At 38.3% G+C, this 25781-nt stretch overlaps 1 protein-coding gene across 3 annotated transcripts in view; it reads right to left on the bottom strand.

Moving 5' to 3' along the window:
- Positions 1-25781, bottom strand: part of IQCA1 (IQ motif containing with AAA domain 1) — a 166811-nt gene that overhangs the window by 116741 nt on the left and 24289 nt on the right. For all 3 annotated transcript variants that reach the window (XM_050751654.1, XM_050751655.1, XM_050751656.1), the window contains one exon: positions 8619-8824. In XM_050751654.1, the coding sequence (XP_050607611.1) occupies positions 8619-8824 (206 nt within the window). The remainder of the gene's footprint in view (positions 1-8618; positions 8825-25781) is intronic.

Below are 25781 nucleotides of genomic sequence, written 5' to 3'. Positions count from 1 at the left end.
GTAACAGGCATAGGTGGCGGAGAAATGGCAATGTTCCACAATAGTGCAATTTGGAATTTTCACTTGGAAAGATTGTGAGGCCTAGAATCAGTCCCAGGGTCCAGAGATGACAGCCACTCAGGTGGCTCCGAAGCCCATGGGGAGATGAGGAGAGGCTGCTGCATCTTCAGGGGCAGGAGCCCACAGTCCCGAGGCTGGCTGTGGGCCACGCAGCCCACCTGGGCTTCAGGCTTCTCTGTTATCACCCCAAGGGGCTGGATGAAGTTACAGCTGAGACCCCTTTATGATACTTTAACGTGAAGCTTATGGATACATCCTGAGACCTAGACGGCAGTTCAAGCCGTGAGAAAAACCAATGAGAGCAAGATGTTTTCTGATAACAAGTGTACCTGTGACTGCTCTGTCCAATATGGGAGCCACTAGCAACAAGGGGCCATCAAAGCTTAAATTTAATGAAATAAAATGAACTGAAATTAAAAATTCAGATCCTCAGTCACCCCAGCCACCTTTCAAGTGCTCAGTGGCCCCATGTGGCCAGAGGCTACCACACCAAACAGTGCACATCAAGCACGTTTCCACCACTGCACGAAGTCCTATTGCACAGCCCTGGTCAGGACAAATACAAACGTCTGTAATTTCCTCCTTCGTTATGAATGCTATTCATGAATGAACAGGATTATGACGCTCATCTCATAAAGCTGTTGAGAGTTGTAGTAGACACTGAATAATGATCCCTAAAGATACTGAGTGCAAATCCCCAGAGTCTGTAAATGGTATTGCATATGAAAAAAGGGGTTTTGTAGATGTGATTAGATTCAAGAGAGGGGGAGATGATTGTGGATTAGTCAGGTATGTCCTAAATGCAGTCTTAAGTGTCCTATAAGAGAGAGGTAGAAGGAGATTAGATGCACATAGAAGACAACGAGGTAACGTGACCACAGAAGCACAGAACAGAGCGATGTGACCACAAGCCAAAGAATGCTGGAAGCCCCCAGAAGCTGGCAGAGGCAAGGAAGGGAGCTTCCGGAGGGAGCACAGCCCTGCCAGCACCTTGATGTCAGTCTCCCAACCTGTGAACTGGGAGAAAATAAATTTCTATTGTTTTAAGCCACCAAGTTTGTGGTAATTTGTTACAATTCAACAGTAAACCAATACAAGGGTTAAATTAGTTAAAGTATAAAGCACTTCAAATTCCTGATGTAGAATTATAGAATGAGTGCTCAGTAACTGTGAGTCTCTATTATTATTATTATTGAATACACACCTAATGTGTCCAACCACCAAAATGGTTCTAATTACAGGGGAGGCCAGGGGCGGGGTACAGGGAAGGAGCCCACACTTGAGTTGTGACTCTGGGAGGAGGAGATAGGGCCAAAGGTTTAAGTAGAGGGCATCAGTGTTTGCTTGATGAACAACTGAAGCGCCTCCAAACCCAAAGCATGTTCCTTAAATTGCAATATTTGACAAAAATAGCTATCTCAAATCGTTTATACAGTACAAAGAAAAATAATCACAACTATCACACTATCTAGAAAATTCTAGGCCTGTAGAGCTTAAGTGTGAAGCAAGAGAAAACACACCGGCGTGGAGGCAGGACGTAAAATCCAAGAGAATTAACTAAAAAACTACAAGAACTAATGTGGGAATTCACTTAGGGATGCACACACTATATACGAGTCTGCAACCAATCACAAGGAAAATATTGGAAGAAAATCTCATTCGAAACAGAAAATGCACACATAAAATGCATACCCTCAACAAGTAATTTGTGGGGCCCAAGTATTTTATTTGCATCACCTCATTTGACTCTACAGAGTCAGAGAAGTGATACTCAGGGGCTCCCAGCCAGCAAGGGGGCATTCGCTGGCAGAAACCGTGCAATGGGCTGCTGGGACAGTATCGTTTTTCTCACTGTTGCTTTCTTTCCCTCTCTTTCTGGCTTTCCTATAAGCCAGTTAAATTAAAAAAAAAAAAAAAAAGGCCGGGCGCGGTGGCTCACGACTGTAATCCCAGCACTTTGGGAGGCTGAGGCAGATGGATCACCTGAGGTCAGGAGTTTGAGACCAGCCTGGCCAACATGGTGAAACCCCGTCTCTACTAAAAATACAAAAATTAGCTGTGCATGGTGGCGGGTACCTGCAATCCTGGCTACTCGGGAGGCTGAAGCACAAGAATTTCTTGAACCTGGGAGGCGGAGGTTACAGGGAGCCGAGACTGCACCACTGCACTCCAGTCTGGGCAACAGAGTGAGACTCTGGCTCAAAAAACAAAAAAAGGCAAATGATAAACTGAGAAGTCATTATTGCAATAATTCAAAAGGCTTTGGTATCTGTAATACATATATAACTACATTTTAGAGATCACCTAAAGAAAAGAAAAAAAACGCCCAAAAGGGAAGCGGATAAATGACTGGGCATTTTACAATGCTTGTGACAAAGAAACCAAAAGATTCTTTAACCTCCCTATTAATACAATGCACACAAATTAAAAGATGACTGAGATACCATTTTTCTTTTATCAATTTGGTAAAATATTTAAAAAGATCATAATCAATTAATTAACTAGTGCATCCATGCAATCGAAAGTGAGGCCATCAAAACAAAGATGGTTTTCTTTGGAAAAATATTTTAAGGACAAGGGAAAAGTCAATGTTAAATTTTTACAAATTGGAGAAATGATTCCTAAAACTGTAATTAAAATATATATGTGAAAGAAAAGGACTGGAAGGAAATTTATCAAAAAATTTCATGGTAGCTATCTCTACATCCTCACAGATGATTTCAATTTTCCTCTTTAAGCTCTATCTTGTGAATGCTCTACAGTGATCACTACTTTCAACATTGGGGAAAAAACTTCATGTACAATAACGTAGAAATTGAATTAAAAAACAAAGAACCCCTTTTGGCAACTATAAGCGCTAATTCAATGAGATAAGCATAAGTATTCCAAATCGTGGGAGTGCATATTAACTGTAGCTTTTAAGAATTTGTTGAGCCATCATTGTATGTCCTACTGGAATTTATCCTGAGGACTGACCATGTTTCATGTTTCAAAAGACAATATTTGCTTTTTATTTGTCTTTGATTTAAAAAAGCAAGGAAAGGGATTTTATCAAAGTCAATCAGATAAGTATAATCCAATTAAGGAAAATAAATTCACTCTTGACCTTCCATTACTTCAAAAAGAGGCATTTTTACATCTTTGTGAAGTCTGCACAGCACACCCACGAGGATGACTCTAACTGGCCTCCAAACTGTCAGGTCAAGGACACTGGATAAAGTGTTCTCAAGGGACAGGCCAGTGAGGGCCGGATCTTCAAAGGTGCCCATAAACCCTGGGACAACTGAGAAGGCGCTCCCGGGATGACATCCAGAGCTGCTTCTGTCTCCCATGACCCTGCTGGGACCTCAGCTGGGGAAGCAACTCACATCCATGGCCAGCCCCGTCTCCCTACCCTTTGGTCAAAAGACGATTGCCACGGGTGTCTAAGGTATATTCATTGACGTTTCTCCCAGCCTGGGCAACAGAGCGAGACTCCCTCTCAAAAAAAAAAAAAACAAAAAAAAAAAAAAACAAAAAAAAAAAACATAAAATCAACCCAAACAGATGGCCTTTCTTTTTCCTTACATATATGTTTTAGTGAGGGTTTTTATTATAAATATAAAAATAACACTTATTTTCTCTACTTCTAACAGTAGAGAAAAATATGAAACAAAAAGTAACCCTACCACTCTAGCCCCTAGAAGTAGCCATGCTGACAGTTTCTGGTGTATCCTTCCTGAAGTTTCCATCCATCTGCAAATATATATATATTTTATTTATTTATTTTTTGAGGCGGAGTCTTGCTCTGTTGTCCAGGCTGGAGTGCAGTGGTGCATTCTCGGCTCACTGCAACCTCCACCTCCCGGGTTCAAGCAATCCTCTCGCCTCAACCTCCTGAGTAGCTGGGATTACGGTCACCCGCCACCAAGCCCAGCTAATTTTTGCATTTTTAGTAGAGATGGGGTTTCACCATGTTGGTCCAGGCTGGTCTCAAACTCCTGATCTCAGGTGATCTGCCCACCTCAGCCTCTCAAAGTATTGGGATTACAGGTGTGAGCCACCGTGCCTGGCCTGCAAACATAGATTTAATAAGTTAAATCTGTTTGTGAATATATATATATATAAAAATATAAATATTTTAGCATATTTGGGGTTACAGTTGTACATAGTGCTTTCAACCTGGTTTTGCCACTTAATAATAAATCAGATTTTACCCTGTCTATATGAAAGTAAAGAATCATTTCATTTACAGAAAATATATTTTTGAATACCTATTCTTTGACACACGAGAAAATGGGGGAAGTTCCTGATAAGGGAAATTCATGAACATTGAGCACACAGCATATAATCCTTGTTAGCTATGGAAAGGACAGTTTTAGGTGTAAACCAACGTGATTTAATCAGAAGACTTAAATCTTTTGAAACAATGCCTTTCTACCTGCATTTCCATGATTGCAACTGCACAAAATCATCCCAAGTATATTTTCTCCAGACCCAATTATGTAACTGAATAAGAATGAAAAACTGTAATACCATTGGCTTGAAGCACCATTCACTGCTTATTCATGAAATTTATATACCAGTTTCATCCTGCTAGCAGGCACAGTCTTAATGGGACCTGCAGTTTACATGGGAGGGGGGCATCTGGGTGAGCAGTGGTTATAGTCTGGGAGAAATGACAGTGGCCCACACTTAAGAGGTCTAAGCACCCTTCATCTGTTCACAACTCCGTGAAACAGGGACGATTCTTGTTCTCATATCACAGATGAGGAAACCTACGCACAGAGAAGCTAAGTGACTTGCCCAAGTGTACACAGCTATTTTGCGGGAAGCAATGACTCCAGTTTGCATTCCTAATCATTGTGTCAAACTGCCCGGAGGAGCAAAGCGGAGGGGCTCTCAGAGCTCACGGAGGAGACGGAAGGAACCTGGGAGGGAATGGTCAGGGGGCTTTCATCACAAGTCATTCTCAAGTTGAACAACAAAGCAGTGGAGCAGCACGGTGAAGGAAGGAAAGAGAGGAGTGAGGGTGGGGACCCTGAGTCCTTGGGACCCATCCTGTAAGGGCCTCAGTCAAAGAGCGGGGTGAATGTTGAGACCACAGCGGAAGCCCCGGAGTGGCTGACAAGAATCTGTGAACTTTGAGGCGGTGCTCATCTTCCCACCTGGGCAGCATTTTCGATGGTAGCAAAATGGAGGGGACCTGATGGATAGGCCCCTGAGACATGGGCCTGGCACCACCTATGTTCATGGGGGAGAACTAGCAGCCAGCAGAGCCGGGCTCAGACCCAAGAGGCTTGGACTGTGGGTAGCCAGTGCCTGGGGACAAGTGGCAGAAACCACGGGCTGCAAAGGAAGCCCCCAACAGACCAGGTGGGCCGGACCAGCACAGCCACACCACATGGCTGTAGAAACCCACCAGGGGCCGGGTGCGGTGGCTCACGCCTGTAATCCCAGCACTTTGGGAGGCCGAGGCGGGTGGATTACTTGAGGTTAGGAGTTTGAGACCAGTCTGGCCAACATGGTGAAGCCCTGTCTCTACTAAAAATACAAAATTAGCCTGGTATGGTGGTGTGCACCTGTAATCCCAGCTACTCGGGAGGCTGAGGCAGAAGAATCACTTAAACTTGGGTGGCGGAGGTTGCAGTGAGCCGAGATCACATCACTGCACTCCAGCCGGGGTGACACAGCGAGACTGTCTCAAAAACAAACAAACAAACACAAAACAAAAAAACCACCAGGGTATGAAATGGTGTGCCTGGCACTCTCCCCAGCTGCCAGCTATTAGTGTAAGGATATGAAATTTCCTTTTACAGTCAGATGCAGTAAGGAGAAGAAAAATGGGGCAAGATTCTTGAGAGAGAGACATTTAAATTGACTTCAGATTTACCCAGGAGAGACAGTTAACCTGAAAGAGACTACTTTAAACCAGAAGAGACAAAGTCACCTATAATTGGCAAATGCAAGTATTCCCTCCCCCACTGCTTTTTAAAATTATTTATTTATTGTCTTTTTTACTGTGACCCATTTTTGATGAAGATGCAAGTCTTATACCATGAGCAGGAGTGGGAGTCTGAGAACGATGGTAGTGACTGGAAAACTGGGTTTTGGTATTCTGGATAACAGAACATGATATTTTAAAGAACGACAAGCATTGGCATTTTTGCTGATATACTACTATTACTGTGATATATTTCTAACAGCTTTATGGAGGCCTGAGTGATATACAATAAACTGATCATATTTCAAGGATAGAATTTTATAAGTTTTGACAAATATATGCTCTCATGAAACCATCCCCAGAAAGCAAGGAGGAAAGTGATGGAGAAAGGAGGGCTATGTGCACATCGATACCATCTGCTCAATTAACAGCAGCCCTCCGTCTCCATTTATCATCATCAGTACAGAATTTACACAACATCAAATTCCTCATTTTAAATACCCCCTCATTCAAAATATCCCATTTTGCTATAAAATATCTCTGATAAATAAGACATAGAAAGAAAATCTCACAAATGTAATCAATTTTGAATTTTTACAAGTCATCACTTTTAAAATTGTATTGTAGGAAAGGATGGAACTCTCAGTCAAAAGCAAGTCACTGTTAGGTCAAACACTCATGAAGAAACTTTAGTATAAAACTGAAGTATTATTGAGGAGATAGTGTATTAGGATCCCACATAAAGTTAATACAAGAAGTTTATAGTACTTTAGATTTTTGTAAATCACTGTAAAAGTAATTGATATGTATTAGACACCTATTGCTGCATAACAAGTCATTCCAAGCCTTAGCAGCTTGAAACAACAAACACATATTGCATCACAGTTTATGTGGGTGGGGAATCAGATGTGGCTCAGCTGGGCGCCTCTGCTTCAAGGTCTCCCACAAGGCTGTCATCAAAGTGCTGGTGGGGACTGTGGTCTCATCTGACGGCTCACCTGGGTCAAGGGGATTCACTTACAAGTCTATGCCTGTGGTTGGTGGGTAGCATTTAGTTCTCAGGCTGCTGGAGGGGGGCCCTCAGCTTCTCAATGGCTGTTGCTCGGGAGCCTCCCCCAGCTCCCTGCCATGTGGGCCTCTCCACTGGGCAGCAGACACTATGGTGGCTGACTCCTCTGAGCCAGCAAGGGAAAAGGCAAGTGAGAGAGCAGGAAAGGCAAGCAGGATGAAGGTGATATCCCATCACTCTAGCCATATCCTTGTCTTTGGAAGTGAGTTACTAGGTATACCTTACACTTCAGGGGAGGATCACTGGAGGCCAGCTTAGAGGCTGCCTGCCACAGATATCTTTCAACAGAATCTTTTGAGAGAAAGTTCAATTTTTCTACTGCCAACATTTAAATTCTCTGGTCCTGATGAGCTAACCACAGTTGGCGTCAGAACATCTTGAGACCTGATGTAATATGATGCAATACCCCATCAAGAAAACAGATGGCCAAGTCTGCCTTCTATGGCTCCTGGGATTTATCATAACAATCTGCCCTCTTTTCTTCCCTTCTTGAAATAAAATTGGTTTAAAAAATTCTTCTAATTAGGTTACCAACAAACTGTTCTGCTGTGTAGAAAAATTCTCTGATGAATACCATTTAAAAACCATCTTTTGTAAACAAGTTTTAACTCATTTAATGTTTCATTTAAGAGCATTAAAGAACACCCTTAAATATGAATATGCTTGGAGCCTTGTCCCCAAAACTACCTATCTACCCATTTGATAAAGTTTGGATGCCCCCTCCAAATCTCATGTTGAAATGTGATCCCTAGCGTTGGAGGTAGGGCTTGGTGGGAGGTGTCTGGGTCATGGGGGCAGATCCCTCATGGCTTGGTGCTGTCCTTGCTATAGTGAGGGAGTTCTTGCAAGATCTGGTTGTTTAAAAGTGTGTGTGGCACCACCCTCCCACTGCCAACCCCACACTCTCTCTTTTGCTCTTGCTCTTGCCATTTGACACGCCTCCTCCTGCATCACCTTCCACTGTAAGTTGAGTTAAAGCTCCCCAAGGCAAACAGGAGCAGATACCAGCACTATGCTTCCCATAAAGCTTGTAGAACCTTGAGCCAATTAAGTTTCTTTTCCTTAGAAATTATCTGGCCTCAGATATTTCTTCATAGCAACGCAAGAACCACATAACACACCATCATTTCAAGGAGACCTGGTGGCCAGGTGTCAAGTCCCAGGAATCAGCAGCTGCCTCAAAGCATTATGACCGAGAGGGACCATGATCAAGAATCTCAAGCTTCTTACAAGTAGAGAGGCTGGCTAGATGCCAGAAGGGAAGGTTGTTTCTGGGTCTCGTGGCTTTCGGACAGACCTGGCACGTGAAGTCCTGCCATCCTGGGGCTATGTCATGCACCCATTATATTCCAAGCCATGTGGTCACAGAGGCACTATGTGGGTCGTTTTTCCATATTTAAAAAAATTAATTTCTGAATTCTTAGCCTTGGCACTTCACGCTTCTAAAACGAAGCCAAGAAACCTCATGACTCTATATCAATATGCTTCTGTGCTTAAAAACATACAATAACCTCAGACACTAAAGAACAGACTGTCTGGACATATCACGATGTAGCTCATATTCACCTGCATTCAATGAACCAATGCCGGATCTGGTCTTGAAGGTTCTCCTTGATGTCCAGGCCTTCTATCAACTTTAGGTCATTCTTGATGGTAACCAGGGCTTCCCTGTAGTCCTCTTCATGCTTCATCTGCACCTCGTTCCGCAGGCGGTCCACCTTTTCAGCCTGGATTACTGTAGCACTGACTTCATTAAAGAGAGGAGGTGGATTCTGAAAATATATACAAACAAAAAGGTTTGAGGTCATAAAAGTTACAGAGCTGGCAAAAATATCAGAAACTAAACAAATGTGTTAATATCTTCCATAGTGTCCTAGCAAAGGCAAATAAGAAATGCAAGCATCCAGAGGAAGCAAAGCTAACTGAGTACATTTACTCAGTGTATTTAATCCACAGTCCCTGACGTAATGCTTTATGTTCTTTTGTTTTGAAGTTTTCAGCTTAATATGTTTGAGGTTTCTCTCTTGTCAACAACATAGATCTGGATTAAAAAAACTCAATCTGAGAATTATAGAAAAGAAAAATTTTATTCATTGTATAGAAGAAACATTTGGAGATAATCTTAAGTTTCTTATCTAACACACTTTCTTTTTGTTTTGTTTTGTTTTTTTCCTTTCCTACCTTCTGCTGGATTTATGGAGTTAGTTTTGTTCATTCTTATCATGTAGTGGTTTAAAAATTATACATCTTATTTTAATCTTCTACTGCTTATCTTAAAATTTTAACATGTTACTTAATATCTGTATTTCTATCTGTCTAGAATTTATCATAATCTAGAGCTTCTTTGAACAAGTATAGGACCTATGCATGTGTTCACTTTTCTTCCCACAACCTCTCATTTTATAATATCATAGACTGTAATTAATTTTGAAAACATGTGTTTACATTTAACTATGAGATGTCCTGGTTTCTCTGTTTACCCTTTGCATTAGTCCATTTTTGCACTGCTCTAAAAGAATACTGGAGGGTGGGTAATTTATAAGGAAAATAAGTTTATTTTGGCTCATAGTTCTGCAGACTGTACGAGAAGCATGGTGCCAGCATCTGCGTGGCTTCTGGTGAGGCCTCAGGAAACTTACAATCATGGCGGAAGATGACAGGGAGCCAGTGCCTCACGTGGTGAAAGGGAGCAAGAGAGAAAGAAGGGGAGGTCCCAGATTCATATAAAAAACCAGATCTTGTGTGAACGGAGAGAATTCGCTTATCACCAAGGAGATGGTGCTAAGCCATTCATGAGAGATCTGCCCCCATGATCCATCACCTCCCACTAGGCTCCACCTCCAACATTAGGAATCACATTTCAACACGAGATTTGGAGGGGACAAACATCCAAACCATATGACCCTTGTTCTTTTTTGTGTTCAGTTTTCCTTTTGCTGAAGTATGTCCTTGAGTGTAACTTTCAGAATGAATATGTATAGCCATAAATATTATAAGGACTTGCATTTGTAAGGATGTCTTCATTTGGTCCCTCCCACTTGAATGGCATTTTGGTAGTTCCTTTGAGGAATTCTACTTCTAATATGTAGAGTTTCCAGCTCCATTTTTGCAAACGGAATTGTTGTTCCTTTGCAAGTAAGGTGTTTACCTCCCTGAAAGTATTTATAATGCTTTACTCTTAAGAGTTTTGAAAGTTCATTAAAATGTATCTAGGTGTAGGCATTTCTTCATTCATTGTATTCTCCTTTGGTAGGTCTATTCAATATAAAGAATTACCTTCAACTCTTCAAGTTTTCCTTCTATTATCTCTTTCTCTCCATTTCCTTGTCTGCAGTAAACATTAGATAAATGCCAGACCACCAGATTGATCTTTCATGACTCTGAGCTTTTATATTTTCCATTTGTCTATTTGCACTAGGTGATAGTGCAAATAGGAGAAAAAAATCACTATGTTATAGCGCAGATAGGAGATTTCTTTAGCTTTATCTTCCAGAACCAATTTGCTTTTCAGTTATGTGTACCATTTGGATTATTTAAATTTTGGAGTGGTTACTGTTGTTGTTTTAATTTTGGGCATGCTCTTATATTCCCAGAATAGTTTCTTATTTTATACTTGTTCCTTTCTTATTTTTTGTAGTCACTATGGTGAACACTATTGTGATTGTTGTCATTAGGACAGGCTGCACCAATAGCTAAGTGGGCGAAATCCAGGAATACTAGGGAGCTCTGGAGTAAAGAAATGTCCAAGGGTAAGAGAACAACGTTAAAGTCCATTTTGAAAGCTGTGAAACAAGAATATGACAAAATTCAAGACCCTGTTTATAAGAGACATTAGCAAAACTAAAAACTTAAATCAATTACTTCAAAAAAATCATTATCTTAAAGATTCAATTCATGTCTTAAACTAAAATTTTGAACGAATTAGTTAAATGTAACACAAATGTACACACACATATACACACACTCTCAAAGAAATACCTATGAACCTCTGGAGGTGGGAGGGATTTCACAATGAAGATGTCGTTAAAATACAGTGTCCACTCACCCCATAAAGTCAGTGAAAAGAGAACAGGAAACCACATATATCATACTTGGTAAATATATGCATTAGAAAATCCTAAGGAAATTTGAGCCAATTTTCTAAGTTTAGTAAAATGAGAACAAACAACTTTTCTTTTTTGGAGACAAAGTCTCACTCTGTCACCCAGGCTGAAGTACAATGGCACAATCTCAGCTCACTGCAACCTCTGCCTCCTGGGCTCAAGCAATCCTCCCACCTCAGCCTCCTGAGTAGTGGGAGTACAGGTGCGCACCACCACACTTGGGTGATTTTTTATACTTTTTGTAGAGATGGGGTCTTGCTGTGTTGCCCAGGCTGGTCTTAAACACCTAAACTCAGGCAACTCACTCGCCTCTGCCTCCTAAAGTGCTGGGATCACAGGGGTGAACCACCATGCCTGGCTGAGAAAATACAACTTTTATGATGCTAGAAGAAAAACCCTAAAAATTACTTTTTAAAGTAATATAAAAGCAAATATAGAATGAGAATTACAGAATCATTTTAAAGAACAATGTTAAAAAAATGATCATTAATTGCCTCAATAAAGGTGCTCAAAAGCATGACTTTTCTTTATATTATGTATTTGTGTCAAAACTGAACAGTAGGAATTTCCTTTATATTATCATTAAAATATCCAGTTCTTATATTGTCCAGGTAATGTTTTTCATTCCTAGTGTTTACATCTTAAGTGTATAAGACATATAGCATAAATTCATATAGAGACTTTAATCTCTCCAATGGCTAATTTAGTTTTCATGGAGATGTTAAAATGGATCTCTGCAATAAATGACCCAAATTTTTTTTTTGCCTCTGATTGAAGTCTTGTATTAATAATGTCACAATTATCTACTGTATAATGTATCATCTGGTGTTGCTTTTCTCCAAATTATGTTGTTCCTGTCGTTATTTGTAGATTTCCTTCATAGACGTATACAGACAAACTATATTTTACCTGAGTCTTTTCTCCTTTCATCCCTACAAATGAATGAATGAGCAAGTGATTCTAATTTGTGTCTTGTCAACAGCCCTATACGATGTGTCCAAGAAACTTCCTAATACTTCCACAATCCATGAGTGCAACAAAACACTCAGCTGTCACTGGATTTTCCTAATAGCCCCTTGGCATGGTTCCTGTCTTACATATTCCTGTGCTGCGTTTCTTTATTCATGTCCACATCTATTTTCATTTCATTTTATTTTTATTTATATATTTTTTTTGTGAGACAGAGTCTCACTCTGTTGCCCAGGCTGGAGTGCAGTGGCACGATCTCAGCTCACTGCAACCTCTGCCTCCCGGGTTCAAGTGGTTCTCCTGCCTCAGCCTCCTGAGTAGCTGGGACTACAGGAGTGCACCACCACACCCAGCTAATTTTTGTATTTTTAGTAGAGACGGGGTTTCACCATGTTGGCCACACATCTATTATTTGAGGTAAGAATGAGGACATGACTATCCTACTAAACAGATGAGGAAACAGAGGTTCAGAACTCAGTGACTTTCCTGTCATTCCACGTTAATGAAGAATCCAGCAATAAGGCTTCCCGGCTCCTTTAGTGCTGTGTTTCTCCTATTACACCATGCTGTGCTGTTAATATGTGTGTATTCATGCATGTTTCTTGATATAGACTTTCTCTGACAAAAATACATTTGGGTCATTTGTGGCTCCTTTCTCTGGTTGCTTTTGAATTTAAAGGTTATAACATATTTAGGTCCTATGTTAATGAGCAGCTTTTCCTTTGGGCTAAAACATCTTTTCCTCTTTAGCAACTTTGGTCATGTGGAATTCAAATTTGTTAACTCACTGCATAAACAGCAACTCATTTAAAAATAAATTACAAATATTAAAGGGAGATAGAGAACACAATAGTATACTATATATTGAAATACATCAGCTGTAGAATAATGCATCTTAATGAAGGCTTCCCATGTGAATAAACCATTATATTTACAAGCTTTCCATAGTTAATGACCCAGAACTGGATAACGAAACCTACATTTATAGCAAGGTCCTCTGTCAGCAAAAATATACATATTAATAATTGATGTTGCTGTAAAAATAGGACATAATGTGATGCCTCCTGAGTTTGTGGGGAAATAGGACTACATGGTCCATTAACTTAAAATGCTTATCTAATGTTTGATGGGCTTTGTCTTTAAAAATCCTTCTTCAAATTAGTAAGAGAAAATGGACATTTGTCCAAATGAAAGTCTGTTCAATTTATCAGCTGCAAATATACTTGCAAATAAGTGACTGAATGCTGTTAACTTTCTGGGGCAGTTCGCTGTCTCGCTGGATTGTGCTCTTTGTGGCGCTTTGTTGTTACCGAAGGCAAAGAAGGAGCAGGGTAGACATCTATTCCCAGCAAATGACCATCCTGTGAAATTTCTTGCCATCGTCAATGCAGAGATTGATGAGCACTGCGGCGCCCCTGGACACCCCAGTGTTCATTAGGAAGCACTTAGAGGCACATGTTCGGTCAGATCATTGGGCTCGCCGCATGCCCTGGCTCTAATTTTGCACATGGAAGACCTCACGCTGAGGAATGCACCACTCCTTAGTTGGTTCATTTCAAGATCATGCGAAGAGGGAGGTGTTCTTTAGTTTATTAAAATCAGCCATTTTGATTCATCATTTATGCTACTAGGTAGCATTATTATCTTCATCTTTATATGAGAAAACTGAGGCACAAAGAATTCAAGGAACTTGTCCAGGGTCACACAGCTAGGAAGTGGCTAGGGCTTTGGCCTGAGGCATCTATTTCTGAAGTCTCTGTTCTTACTCTCCATGCTTTGCTGTCTCTCTCGGCTGATAGGTTTCCTCTGACTTAAAAAAAAATTATGGGTACCCTCACAAGAAGTGCATTTACTCTCCCCTCACAAGAAGTGCATGACAATGTCTGTGCTTCTATACCTTGCCAACACTGTAACGTTAACTTTTTTGATATTTGCTAACTTAAGTAGATAAAAGATGGCAATTTAAGAAGCATTTTTGAATTATGAATGATGTGAGCATCTAAATGCATGTTAATAATCTATTTTAAAAATTAACAGCTAACACTTATGTAGTGCTTACTGCATGCTACTACTGCCAGACATTAGTTTAAATGCCTTACAGATAGCAATTTCTTTAATGCTTAACACAAATCTATGAGCTAGGAGTTATTACTGCCTCCATTTTACATGTATAGAAACTGTGGCACAAAGGGGCCAAGGTGCCAGCCCAAGTTCACACAGCTAGAAAACAGTCGAACTGGAATCTGAACCCAGGTAGGTTGGCTCCGGGGTTCTTGACCTTAACGGCTTCCCAAAACTAGCTGCATTAGAAAATCACTTTGCAATGAGCTTCCAGGCGTCCTTCTTGAAATTCATACTCAGGTGTCTTAGATGTTGTGTTTGCAGACTTTTTAAAGGCAGATGTCCTGCCCTAGAACCCCACAGTTGTACAGGCCGCAGACAGTTGTACAGGACGCACTGCTTGTTGTGTTTGCAGACTTTTTGCTGGTGCCAAAACACAAGCTGTGTGCACAGGTAGCACCATTTTTGCCTCCACAATTCCCCCCTGCAGCTAGCTACAGTAGCCGCAGATGAGGTTTAAACCCTATGGGCTACTCCAAACCCTTTGCTTTACAGGATCATATTTTTAACAGACTACATTTTCAGTTCATAACTTCAGCAGTACATGATGACAAAGGCCAGGATGTTTTATAGTTTGAACTCAGTTGCACATGTATTTACACAACAATTTATTTATTTTGAATTTTTTTTTGTTGCATGAAATTATTTTGTGTTTTGTTGCATGAAAAGTTGTAGTTCTTGATAGTTTTCCACTCTATGAATCAGTCAGATATCGTGACAACATACTATAATTTTTCAAGATAATTAACATCAGCCAGCATTCCATGATGGCATATCTTACTCCAAGCTCCAGGCTAGACCATTTTCCTTCAGTCTGTCCTAAGGGCCTCCTAACAGCATCTCTGTGAAATAGGTAGCACTCTCCTGCCCTTAGAGAAGAAGAAACTGAGGCTCACTGGTAAGTATGTCACTCAAAATCCTTCCATTGGCACACTGCAGAGCTGGGCTTTGAGCCTAGCTCTGTCTGCCTGGGAAGCGCACACTCCCAACTGTCCTCCAACCCCATGCCTGGTTCTCCCTCAATGCAGGGGAGCAGGCCTTCAAAGCTGGTGCCTGGAAACTCACACTCGTTTCCAAGGTGCTGCTTCCTTCCCAGGACATGTAGGGAACAGCCCTTTTGCATTTAAAAAGTGTAACAAAACAAAAACAAAGCCAAACAAAAACCCACAAATTACAGCGAATCTATTTTTTGAGAATTTTTTAAAAAAATAAAAACAATCAAAGATCATCTGCAGCAAATATGATGAATAATACACATGACCAAGCTAGACTACATAGTTTCATTTCATTTTGAAATGAAAGTGTGATCATCAAAGAGAATTTCATTTAGATTCTTTGCTCACTTTGGCTTTGACAGCAATTCCCAGAGAGGAACCCCATGTTCTGAGGGCAACAAAAGCAGTTACAATATGCACAGAGCTTTCCCAAACGGAGTCTCGGGAGAGGGCCATGCTCATTTGGGCGCCCAAGCTCGTACTTGAGGTTAGCTGTTAATAAGAAAGAAATTGAATGTATTGGCCAAAAAATCATTTAGAATACAGCTTGCTTCATGTTAGAGTGGGAAAGTGAACAAGGTTTTATGCTGCTTTTAGGATTCAGTAGATGCGTTTAAAAGTGACAGGTCTTCCTCTTTAATAAGTGTTTCCCCAGTGTTCTTTATTATAATGCAAACATTGATAGCTTCAGGGTAACATAAAATATATGACGGTCATGACTGTAGGACAAATTATTTCAAAGGGATCCACAAAATGAAATGTATTACAATCATTAAGTTTCCTTCTACTTGATCCACTCCATTGGCTCTGCCAATTAAAATAATTGCACATAAATTTTAGAGTGCTATTTATTTTTCTTTGTATTTTAGAATATAAATATTTAAAATGGCAATATCCAAAAAAAGACAATTTATAGGACAATGGTAAAAGAAACATTTGGTCAGGAATTGAAGGCATGATGATGTCTCTTGCTCTAATTTTGGTTTCAGTTACTGAATAGTCACTCCTAGAAATATGCCAAACCTCTCCTAAAGATACAAATATGGTTTAGATCAGACAAGTCAATGGTTTCTACATTGGTATAGTGCAACAAAATGAAATAACAAAAAATAAACTTTAAAATGAGTAGGTAATATCTTAACCAGTGATATAGTGGAAAATATATTCAATTGCAAACATTTCTTGGATTTAGGGTAACAGATTTTGGATTTTTAAAAGTGGTTTTCAGCCAGTGAACAGAAGATAACATTCTTTTAAAAACTGAATCCATATATCTCTTAATGGTGTAAAATTTCAATAGAACATGTCATGCCAAGTGAAGACATACTCAAGAAAAAAAAAGCAAACTGAAGAAAGTCACATTTGAATACAAAACAGACGTTATTCTCTTTATACCAAACTTCATTCAGAAAAAATTAATACAAACTTCATTCATTTGAGCTGAGTACATATAAACTACAAAATAACACTAAAAGAAAGTTAAAAACATGTAATTCTATCTTTGTATGGTATCAGTGTAAGCTAGTAAGACTTTAGCATGAACAAACTGAACATTGCCTAAGTTTCTGGTGTGTGGCACAGCATAGGTGTTCAGTAAATGTAGACTGAATTAAATAAAATGGAAATCTAATTAAATAGAAGTTGTTGAATCCCAACTGATTCTAAAGTAATATTTCATGTTAAACTTAGATTGTATTAGATTAAATCTTTTGACTTCTAATTTAATTTTTACAGTAGAAAACTGGACGTAACAATTCTTTTTATAATTACATTCTATATCCATGTGTCTCTTATGGGTGTTGAGCAGAGAAATACTAACATATCATCATGTACCCATCTACCCATATACACCAAACAATCTGGAGATCTTAGGGGAAAAATTTATGAAACTCTACTGTCATTTAATATTACTTTTTTTGTTTTGTAAAACGTAGTACTATTTCTTTATTTTAAAAAATGAATGCATAATAGATGTACATATTTTCAGTGTATATGTGATATCTGGATATATTCATGTAATGTGTAATTATCAAATCAGGGTAATTGGACTATCCATCATCTCAAATATTTATCTTTTCTTTATACTGAGAACATTCAAATCCTACTCTTTTAGCTATTTAGAAATATACAATTGATTATTGTTAACTATACTCACCTTATTGAACTATCAAACACTAGATCTTATTCCTTCTAAAGAACTGTATTTTTCTACCCATTAATCAATGTCTCTTCATCTCCCCTCACCCACCTACCCTTCCAGTCCTCTGGTAACCACCAATCTACTCTGTATCTTCAGATGATCTACTTTTTTAGCTCCCATGTATAAGTGAGAATATGTGATTTTTGTTTTTCTGTGCTGGCTTATTTCACTTAACATAATGACCTCCTGTTCCATTCATGTCTGCAAATGACAGGATTTCATTACTTTTTATGGCTGAATAATATTCCATTGTGTATATACATACCACATTTTCTGTATTCACTTATCTGCTAATAGGCACTTAGGTGGATTCCATATCTTGGCTATTGTGAATAGTGCTGCAACAGACATGCAAGTGAAGTTATCTCTTTGATGTATTGGTCTCCTTTCTTTGGGATATGCACTCAACAGTGGGATTGCTGGATCATATGGTATTAGGCTGGTGCAAAAAGTAATTGTGGTTTTTGCCATTACTGTTAATGGTTCTATCAGCCTAATAGTTGTATTTTTAGTCTTTTGAGGAACTTCCATACTGTTTTCCATAGTGGCTAATTTGCATTCCCACCAACAGTGCACAAGCGTTCCTTTTTCTCCACATTCTTGCTGGAATCCATTATTTTTTGTCTTTTTGATAATAATGTATTTTGATTTGATTTTGCATATGGTGCGATATAGGGGTCTAGCTTTAATCTTCTGCATATGGTTATCCAGTTTTCCTAGCACCATTTATTGAAATGACTGTCCTTTCTCCAATGTAGGTTCTTGGAACCTTTGTCAAAAATAAATGGGCTGTAAATGCATGGATTTATTTCAGGGTTTTCAATTTGTTCCATTGGTCTGTGTGTCTGTTTTCAAGCCAGTATCATGCTGCTTTGGTTACTACTGTTTTGTAGTATATTTTGAAGTCAGGTAGTGTATGTAATACCTCCAGCTTTGTTCTTTTTGCTCAGGATTGTTTGGGCTATTCAGCGTCTCTTGTGGTTCTATAGGAATTTTAGAATTTTTTAAATTTATTTTTGTGAAGAATATCATTGTTATTTTGATAGAGATTGCACTAAATCTGTAAATTTATTGGGTAGTATTCATATTTTAACAGTATTAATTCTTCCAATCCATGAGCATGGAATATATCATTCCATTTTTTTGTGTCCTCTTCAATTTTTTCATCAGTGCTTTATAGTTTTCCTTGTAGAAATCTTTCACTTCTTTGGTTCATATTTCTCTTCTAGGTGTTTCATATCTTTTGTAGGTACTGTAAATGGGATTACTTTTTTGAATCTTTTTAGATTTTTTCACTGTTGGCTATAGAAATGCTACTGATTTTTGCATGCTGGTTTGTTTCCTGTAACTTTACTGAATTCATTTATAAATTCTCCCAGTTTTTTGATGGAGTCTTTAGGTTTTCCTAGCTATAAGATCATATCATCTGCAAAAAAGGCTAATTTGACTTCTTCCTTTCCAATTTTGATGTCTTTGATTTTTCTCTTTTGACAAATTACTCTGGCTAGGACTTCCAGTACTATGTTGAATAAAAGTTGTAAGAGTGGGCATCCTTGTCCTGCTCCAGAGCTTAGAGGAAAGGCTTTCAAATTTTCCCCCATTCAGTATGATGTTAGCTGTGGGTTTGTCATATATTGCCTTTACTGTTGGGAGGTATGTTCTTTCGGTGTCCAGTTTGTTTAGAATTGATATAGTAAAGGGATGTTGAATTTTACGGAATGCTTTTTCAGCATCTATTGAAATGATCACACAGTTTTTGTTCTTGGTTTTGTTAATGTGATGTTTCATGTTTATTGATTTGTGTATGTTGAACCATTCTTGCATCTCTGGGATGAATCCTGCTAGGTCATGGTGAATGATCTTTTTTTTTTTTTTTTTCCTGATTGTATTTTTTTAAATGTAATTTCCAGGGTACATGTGCAGCATGGGCAGGTTTGTTACATAGGTAAATGTGTGCCATGGTTGTTTGCTGCACCTATCAACCCATCACCTAGGTATGAAGCCCCACATGCATTAGCTATTTTTCTTGATGCTCTCCCTCCACCCGCCCCCCACCTCCAACAGGCCCCACTGTGTGTTGTTTCCCTCTCTGTGTCCATGTGTTCTCGTTGTTGTGAATGATCTTTTTAAAGCATTGTTGAGTTTGGTTTGTTAGTGTTTTGTTGAGGATTTCTCCATCTATGTTCATTGGGGATGTTGGCCGGTAGTTTTCTTTTTTTGTTGTGTCTATGTCTGGCTTTGGTACCAGACCTTATAGAATGAGTTTGAAAGTACAGATGACTTTTGAACAACATGGGAGTTAGGAGTGCTGGTGCCACACACAGCAAAAAAATCTACACATAGCATTTGACTCCCCAAAACTACTAATAACTTGTTGACCAGATGCCTTACTGATAACATAAACAGTCCATTAACACATATTTTATATATTACATGTATTACATACTGTATTCTTGAAGCGAGAGAAAAGAAAATGTTATTAAAATCATAAGAAAGAGAAGATTATTTATTACTAAGTAGAAATCTATCATCATAAAAGTTTTCATCCTCATTGTCTTCAAACTGAGTAGGCTGAGGAGGAGGAGAAAGAGGAGAGGTTGGTCTTGCTGTCTTAAGGGTGGCAGAGGCAGAAGAAAAATCTGCTTATAAGTGGGCCCATGCAGTTCAAACCTGTGTGGTTCAAGCGTTACCTGGTCTTTTGTTCTCTTTAATTTTTTTTTAATAGTTTCAGTAGTATTGGTATTAGTTCTTTAAATGTTTGATAGAATTTAGTAGGGAATCCATCGGGTCCTGGGCTTTTCTTTGATGAGAGGCTTTTTATTATTGATTCAATCTCATTAGTCATCACTGGTCTGTTCAGGTTTTCTGTTTCTTCATGGTTCAATTTTGGTAGGTTGTACACGTCCAGAAATTTATCTGTTTCTTATAGACTTTCCAAATTGTTGATGTACAGTTTTTTTGTCATAGTTTCTAATGATCCTATATATTTCTGTGGTATCATTGTTAAGTCTCTTCTTAAATTTCTGATTTCTTTTATTTTGGTCTTCTCTCTTTTTTCCTCCTAGTCTAGCTAAAAGTCTGTCAATTTTGTTATCTTTTCAAAAACTCAACTTTTCATTTTGTTGATTTGTGTGTATATGTGTTTTAGTATCAATTTCATTTATTTCTGCTCTGATCTTAATTTCTTTCCTTTCACTAATTTTGGGTTTGATTTCTCCTTGCTTTTCTAGTACCTTGAGGTACACTATTAGGTTGTTTGAGCTCTTTCTGTTTTTCTGACGTAGGCCTTTATTTGCTATAAACATCTCTCTTAGTGCTGCTTTTGTTATATCCCATGGATTTTCATATGTTGGTTTCCATTTTCATTTGTTTCAGGAACTTTTAAAATTTTTTTGTTAATTTCTTCATTGACCTGTTGGTCATTCAGGAGCATGTTGTTTAATTTCCACGTTTGTGTAATTTCCAAGTTTTCTCTTGTTATTGATTTCTAGTTTTATTCTATCATTATCAGAAAAAATACTTGATAGGATTTCAAATTTTTAAAATTTGTTTTGTGGACTAACACATAGTCTATTCTGGAGACTATTCCGTGTGCTGACGAGAAAAATGTGTATTCTGCAGCAGTTGGGTAAAATGTTCTGTAAATGTCAGTTAGGTCCATTTTGGTCTAGTATGTAGCTTAATTCTCATGTTTCTTTGTTGATTTTCTTTCTGGATGATCTGTCCACGACTGAGAATGGGATGTTGAAGCCACCTATTGTTATTGTATTGTAGTATATCTCTCCCTTTAGGTTGATTTAATGTCTGCTTTATATTTGGGTGCTCCAGTGTTGGTTTAATATATAATTATTCTCTTGCTGAATTGACTCCTTTATCATTATATAGTAGCCTTTTGGGGTTCTTTTTTACAATCCTTGGTTTGTAGTCTTTTTTTTTTTTCTTTTTTTTTTTTTTTTTTTTTGAGATGGAGTCTTGCTCCGTCACCCAGGCTGGAGTGCAGTGGTGCGATCTCGGCTTACTACAGCCACCACCTCCCAGGTTCAAGTGATTGTCCTCTCGAGTGGCTGGGACTACAGGTGCCTGCCACAACATCTGGCTAATTTTTGTATTTTTAGTAGAGGGGGGCTTCACCATGTTGGCCAGGCTGGTCTTGAACTCCTGACCTCAAATGATCCACGTACCTCAACCTCCCAAAGTGCTGGGATTACAGGTGTGAGTCACTGCGCCTGGCCAGTTTGTGGTCTATTTTATTTAACAGAAGTATACATATTCCTGTCCTTTTTTTCCACTTGCATGGAATATCTTATTCCATTCCTTTCTTTAAGTCTATGTGTGTCTTTATAGGTGAAAGTGGCTTCCTGTACACAGCATATGGTTGGATCTTTTAATTTTTAAAATCCATTCAGCCACTCTATATCACTTAACTGGAGAATTTAGACCATTTACATTAAATGTTATTTTTGATAGGTAAGAATGTACTACTGCCATTTACATTTTTTTTCTGGTTGTTTGTAACTCCGCTCTTCCTTTCTTATACCCTTCCTTTGTGTTTAGGTGATTTTCTCTAGCAATATGTTTTAATTAATTGCTTTTTATTTTTAGTGTATCTATCATAGGTTTTTGCTTTCTGGTTATCATTAGGCTTACAACAAATCATATAAGTTATTTTAAACACATGAGGACTTACCTTTGATCACAAAGAAAGGCATAAAGGAAAAAACTAAAACAACTATACTTTATCTCCCCATATTTTGACTTTTTGTTGTCTCAATTTACATCTTTTTATATTACTTGTCTCTTAACAAGCTGCTGTAGTTATTGTTAATTTTGATAGTCTTTTAGTCTTACTAGAGATATGAGTGGATTACACACCACAATTACAGTATTAGAGTAATTTGGCCTTGTCTGTATGCTTACTTTTATCAGTGGCTTTTAGATCTTTAAATGTTTTCTTTCTGCATGTTAGTGTCTTTTTCTTTCAGACTGAAGAACTCCCTTAGCATTTCTTGTTAAATGAGACTGGCAGTGATGAATTCCCTCAAATTCTGTTTGTCTGGGAAACACTTTATCTCTTCTTCATGTTTGAAATTCAGCTTTGTTGAGTGCAGTATTCTTGGTTGACAGGTTTTTTTTTTTTTTTTCTTTCAGAACTTTCAATATATTGTTCTACTACCTCCTGGCTTGTACGGTTTCCTTTGAGAAGTTGTCACCAAACTGGAGCTCCGTTATACATTATTTGCTTCTTTTATCTTGTTGCTTTTAGACTCCCATTGCTGTCATTGACTTTTGAAAGTTTCATTATTATACACCTTGGGATAGTCTTATTTGGGTTTAATGTGTTTGGTGATCTCTAACCTTCCTATACTTGGATATTTTTATCTTTCTCTAGGTTTGAAATATTTTCTGTTATTATTTATTTGAATAAGCTTCTACGCTTTTTCAACTCTATCTTGAATACCAATGATTCTTAGATTTGCTCTTCTGAGGCAATTTTCTATACATTGTAGGTATTCTTCATTCCTTTTCATTCTTTTTCTCCTCTGACTGTGTATTTTCAAATAGCTTGCCTTCAAGCTGATTCTTTCCTCTGCTTGATCCATTTTGCTGTTAAGAACCTCTAATGTATTTTTCTGTCTAGCAAATGTATTTACCAGTTCCAGGATTTGATTTTTAAAAATTATTTCAATACCTTTGTTAACTTTCTCTGACAAATTTAAAAATTGCTTTCCTGTGTTATTTTGGAGTTGGCTGAGTTTCCTTAAAATTGCTATTTGGAATTATTGATCTGATGGCACACATGTTGCCATCTCATTAGGGTCAGTCACTGGCTTCTTGCTTTGTCTCATTGAGGAGGTCACATTTCCTGTTGGCTGTTATTTCTTGTTGGTGTAGGTCTATGTCTTGTCATTGAAGAATTAGTTATTTTTTCCAGTCTTTTCTGTCTGGATTGTTTTGGTTTCCCTTTCATATGTTTGCTTAGGGGTTCTTTACAATTTACCTGTTGAATTTCCTTTATTGCTAGGTCACTGCCTCCTTTTCAGTACTGTATGGAGCCTTAAGCCCAGGTTTGCATTAGCTCTAGGAAATGTTTGGAGTGCTGCCTGTCCCAATGGGGAAGGTCCCAAAGGGGATATCCCTGCTATGCAGGAAGGCTGGCTAGTGGTTTGTGCCTGGGGGACCTGTGGAGCCTGCCTTCTACAGTGTGGTGCTGCTGAACAGCCATTCTGACTTTGCATCTCTTTTGGCCAAGATACAGTGAAGAGTTTTGTGGGCTGGGGTTGCTAGTCCTGCCTTTCCCTTTGTCTCTGGCTGCCCTAAAAGGTTTTTATCCCTACGATACTCATGATGCTTCCTGTAGGTTGAGGCAGGGATAGTTCTCCTGCAAGGGAACCCAAGATGGGGAAGCTGGTTGTTTACTCTCACTTTCTCCAGGGTAGAAACCATGAGTCTGGGGGAGATTTTCCATACATGAGGTGCCTGGCAGATTGTGGGGAGGAGCACTGTGGATATAGAAGTCTAATTTTCTTACTATTGGCTCAGAGTTTTTTTTACTTCTCTGTGGCCCTGGAGGTCATGTCATCCTTAAATTTGAGTTATGGGACATTGATGGTGATAATCTTGGTGCTGGATATTCGTTTTTGATTTTCTGTTGTGGGGAGTGAAGTCAGGCTGCTTCTATTCTGACATTTTGGTGAGCTGCTTTTACTTTTAAATATGTGTTTTTTTCTAATTAACGAAGTAAAATTTGACTATTTTAGAAAATGTGATGATTACAGACAAAAAAGAAATCTCCCAAAGCTCACACATTAAAACATCAGCTTTATTCAGACTTGGCATATTTTCTTTCTTTCTTTCGTATGTGCGTGGATGCTGTATATACTTAGTTGAAGTCTTTACCCTTCAGTTGAAATCTATATACTTTAGAATTATACACATAACATGTATAATTCTAAATCCTGAATTTTTACCTTGAGCATTTTCACGTAGTCAAAATTAGTCAGAAACACACTTTTTAATGCTGGCATATCACTACATTATACAGGGACATCATACATTATTTAACATTGTAATTATTTACCTAGATACATACTGTAAGAATACTAAAATAAGTTATTTCCAATTTTTTCACTATTAAAAAGAACACTGTCAGGAACTCCTATGCACACACATCTCTATTTCTGGTGATTATCTGAAGACAGAAATGTAACTTAAGGATGAAGAATATAAATATCTTAACCATCCTGTGGCAACTTGCCAACTGGCTTTCAGAAAGGCTGAGTCCATTTAACTCCCTGTGTTAAGAATGAGCATCTCATCACCGCCTTGCCAATAATTATAATTTTAAAAACTGTTAATATTCTCCTAATAAGACAGACACCACTTACCCCATTTCACTAATTCTAAGATGCACATTTTTCATAGTTTAGCATATCTGAAATTAGGGATGGATGTATATTACAATCAAGGTTGTGTTTTGGCTTATTTGGCAGCATTTTTTTCTTAATGGCAACTAAAAATAATGATGCATCTTACAATTGATGATATCTTAGATTCAACGAAATTACAGTAGAATCTCATGTAATTTTTATTTTGTATTTTTGACCACTAGGTAAGAGCCATGATTTATACAGAACCATTTCAGTATACATTTCAACGTGCCAGTGAATTTTTTAAAACAAATTTAATTGTGGTAAAAGAACATAATATAAAATATACCAGTCTAACTATTTTTCAGTGTGCCTTTAAGTAGTGTTAACTATATTCACATTATTGTGCAACAGATGTCTAGAACTTTTTCATCTTGAAAATGGAAACTCTGTATCCATTAAGCAACAACTCCCCTTTTCTCCTTCCCCAGCCCCTGGCAACCACCACCTATTTTCTGCCTTCATGGGTTTGACTACTTTAGATAGTGCATATAGGTGAAATCATACAGTATTTGTCTTTATGTGACTAGCTTATTTCACTTAGCATAATGTCATCCATGTTGCAGCACGTGTCAGAATTTCCTTCTCTTTTATAGCTGAATAATATTCTACCCAGTGAATTTCTAAATCATAAAAATTTTTAACAACTTGCAGAAATTGCTGACCCATTGGATTCTGACAGCACACCTAAACAACTAAAAAGTAAAGGACAGGGCTGGGTCCCAAGGGGTTCCAATTTCCAAAAACAAATGTTGGCTTATTTTTGAAACACAAAGATCAAACAGAAATCAAGAATGTAGGTGATAAAAATCAAGATATTTTTGAAATCATATCTGCTCTTTTGGTGTTATTTCCTGTTTTTTAGGGCATAAGCTTGGATATCACAATTTGAGAGTTTACAAACACAGATATGG

The sequence above is a fragment of the Macaca thibetana genome, chromosome 12 (genome assembly GCF_024542745.1).
Source record: "Macaca thibetana thibetana isolate TM-01 chromosome 12, ASM2454274v1, whole genome shotgun sequence".
NCBI classification, from domain to species: domain Eukaryota; kingdom Metazoa; phylum Chordata; class Mammalia; order Primates; family Cercopithecidae; genus Macaca; species Macaca thibetana.
The sequence above is the reverse complement of the archived record's forward strand: the minus strand, read 5'-3'. Positions and strand labels throughout refer to the sequence as shown.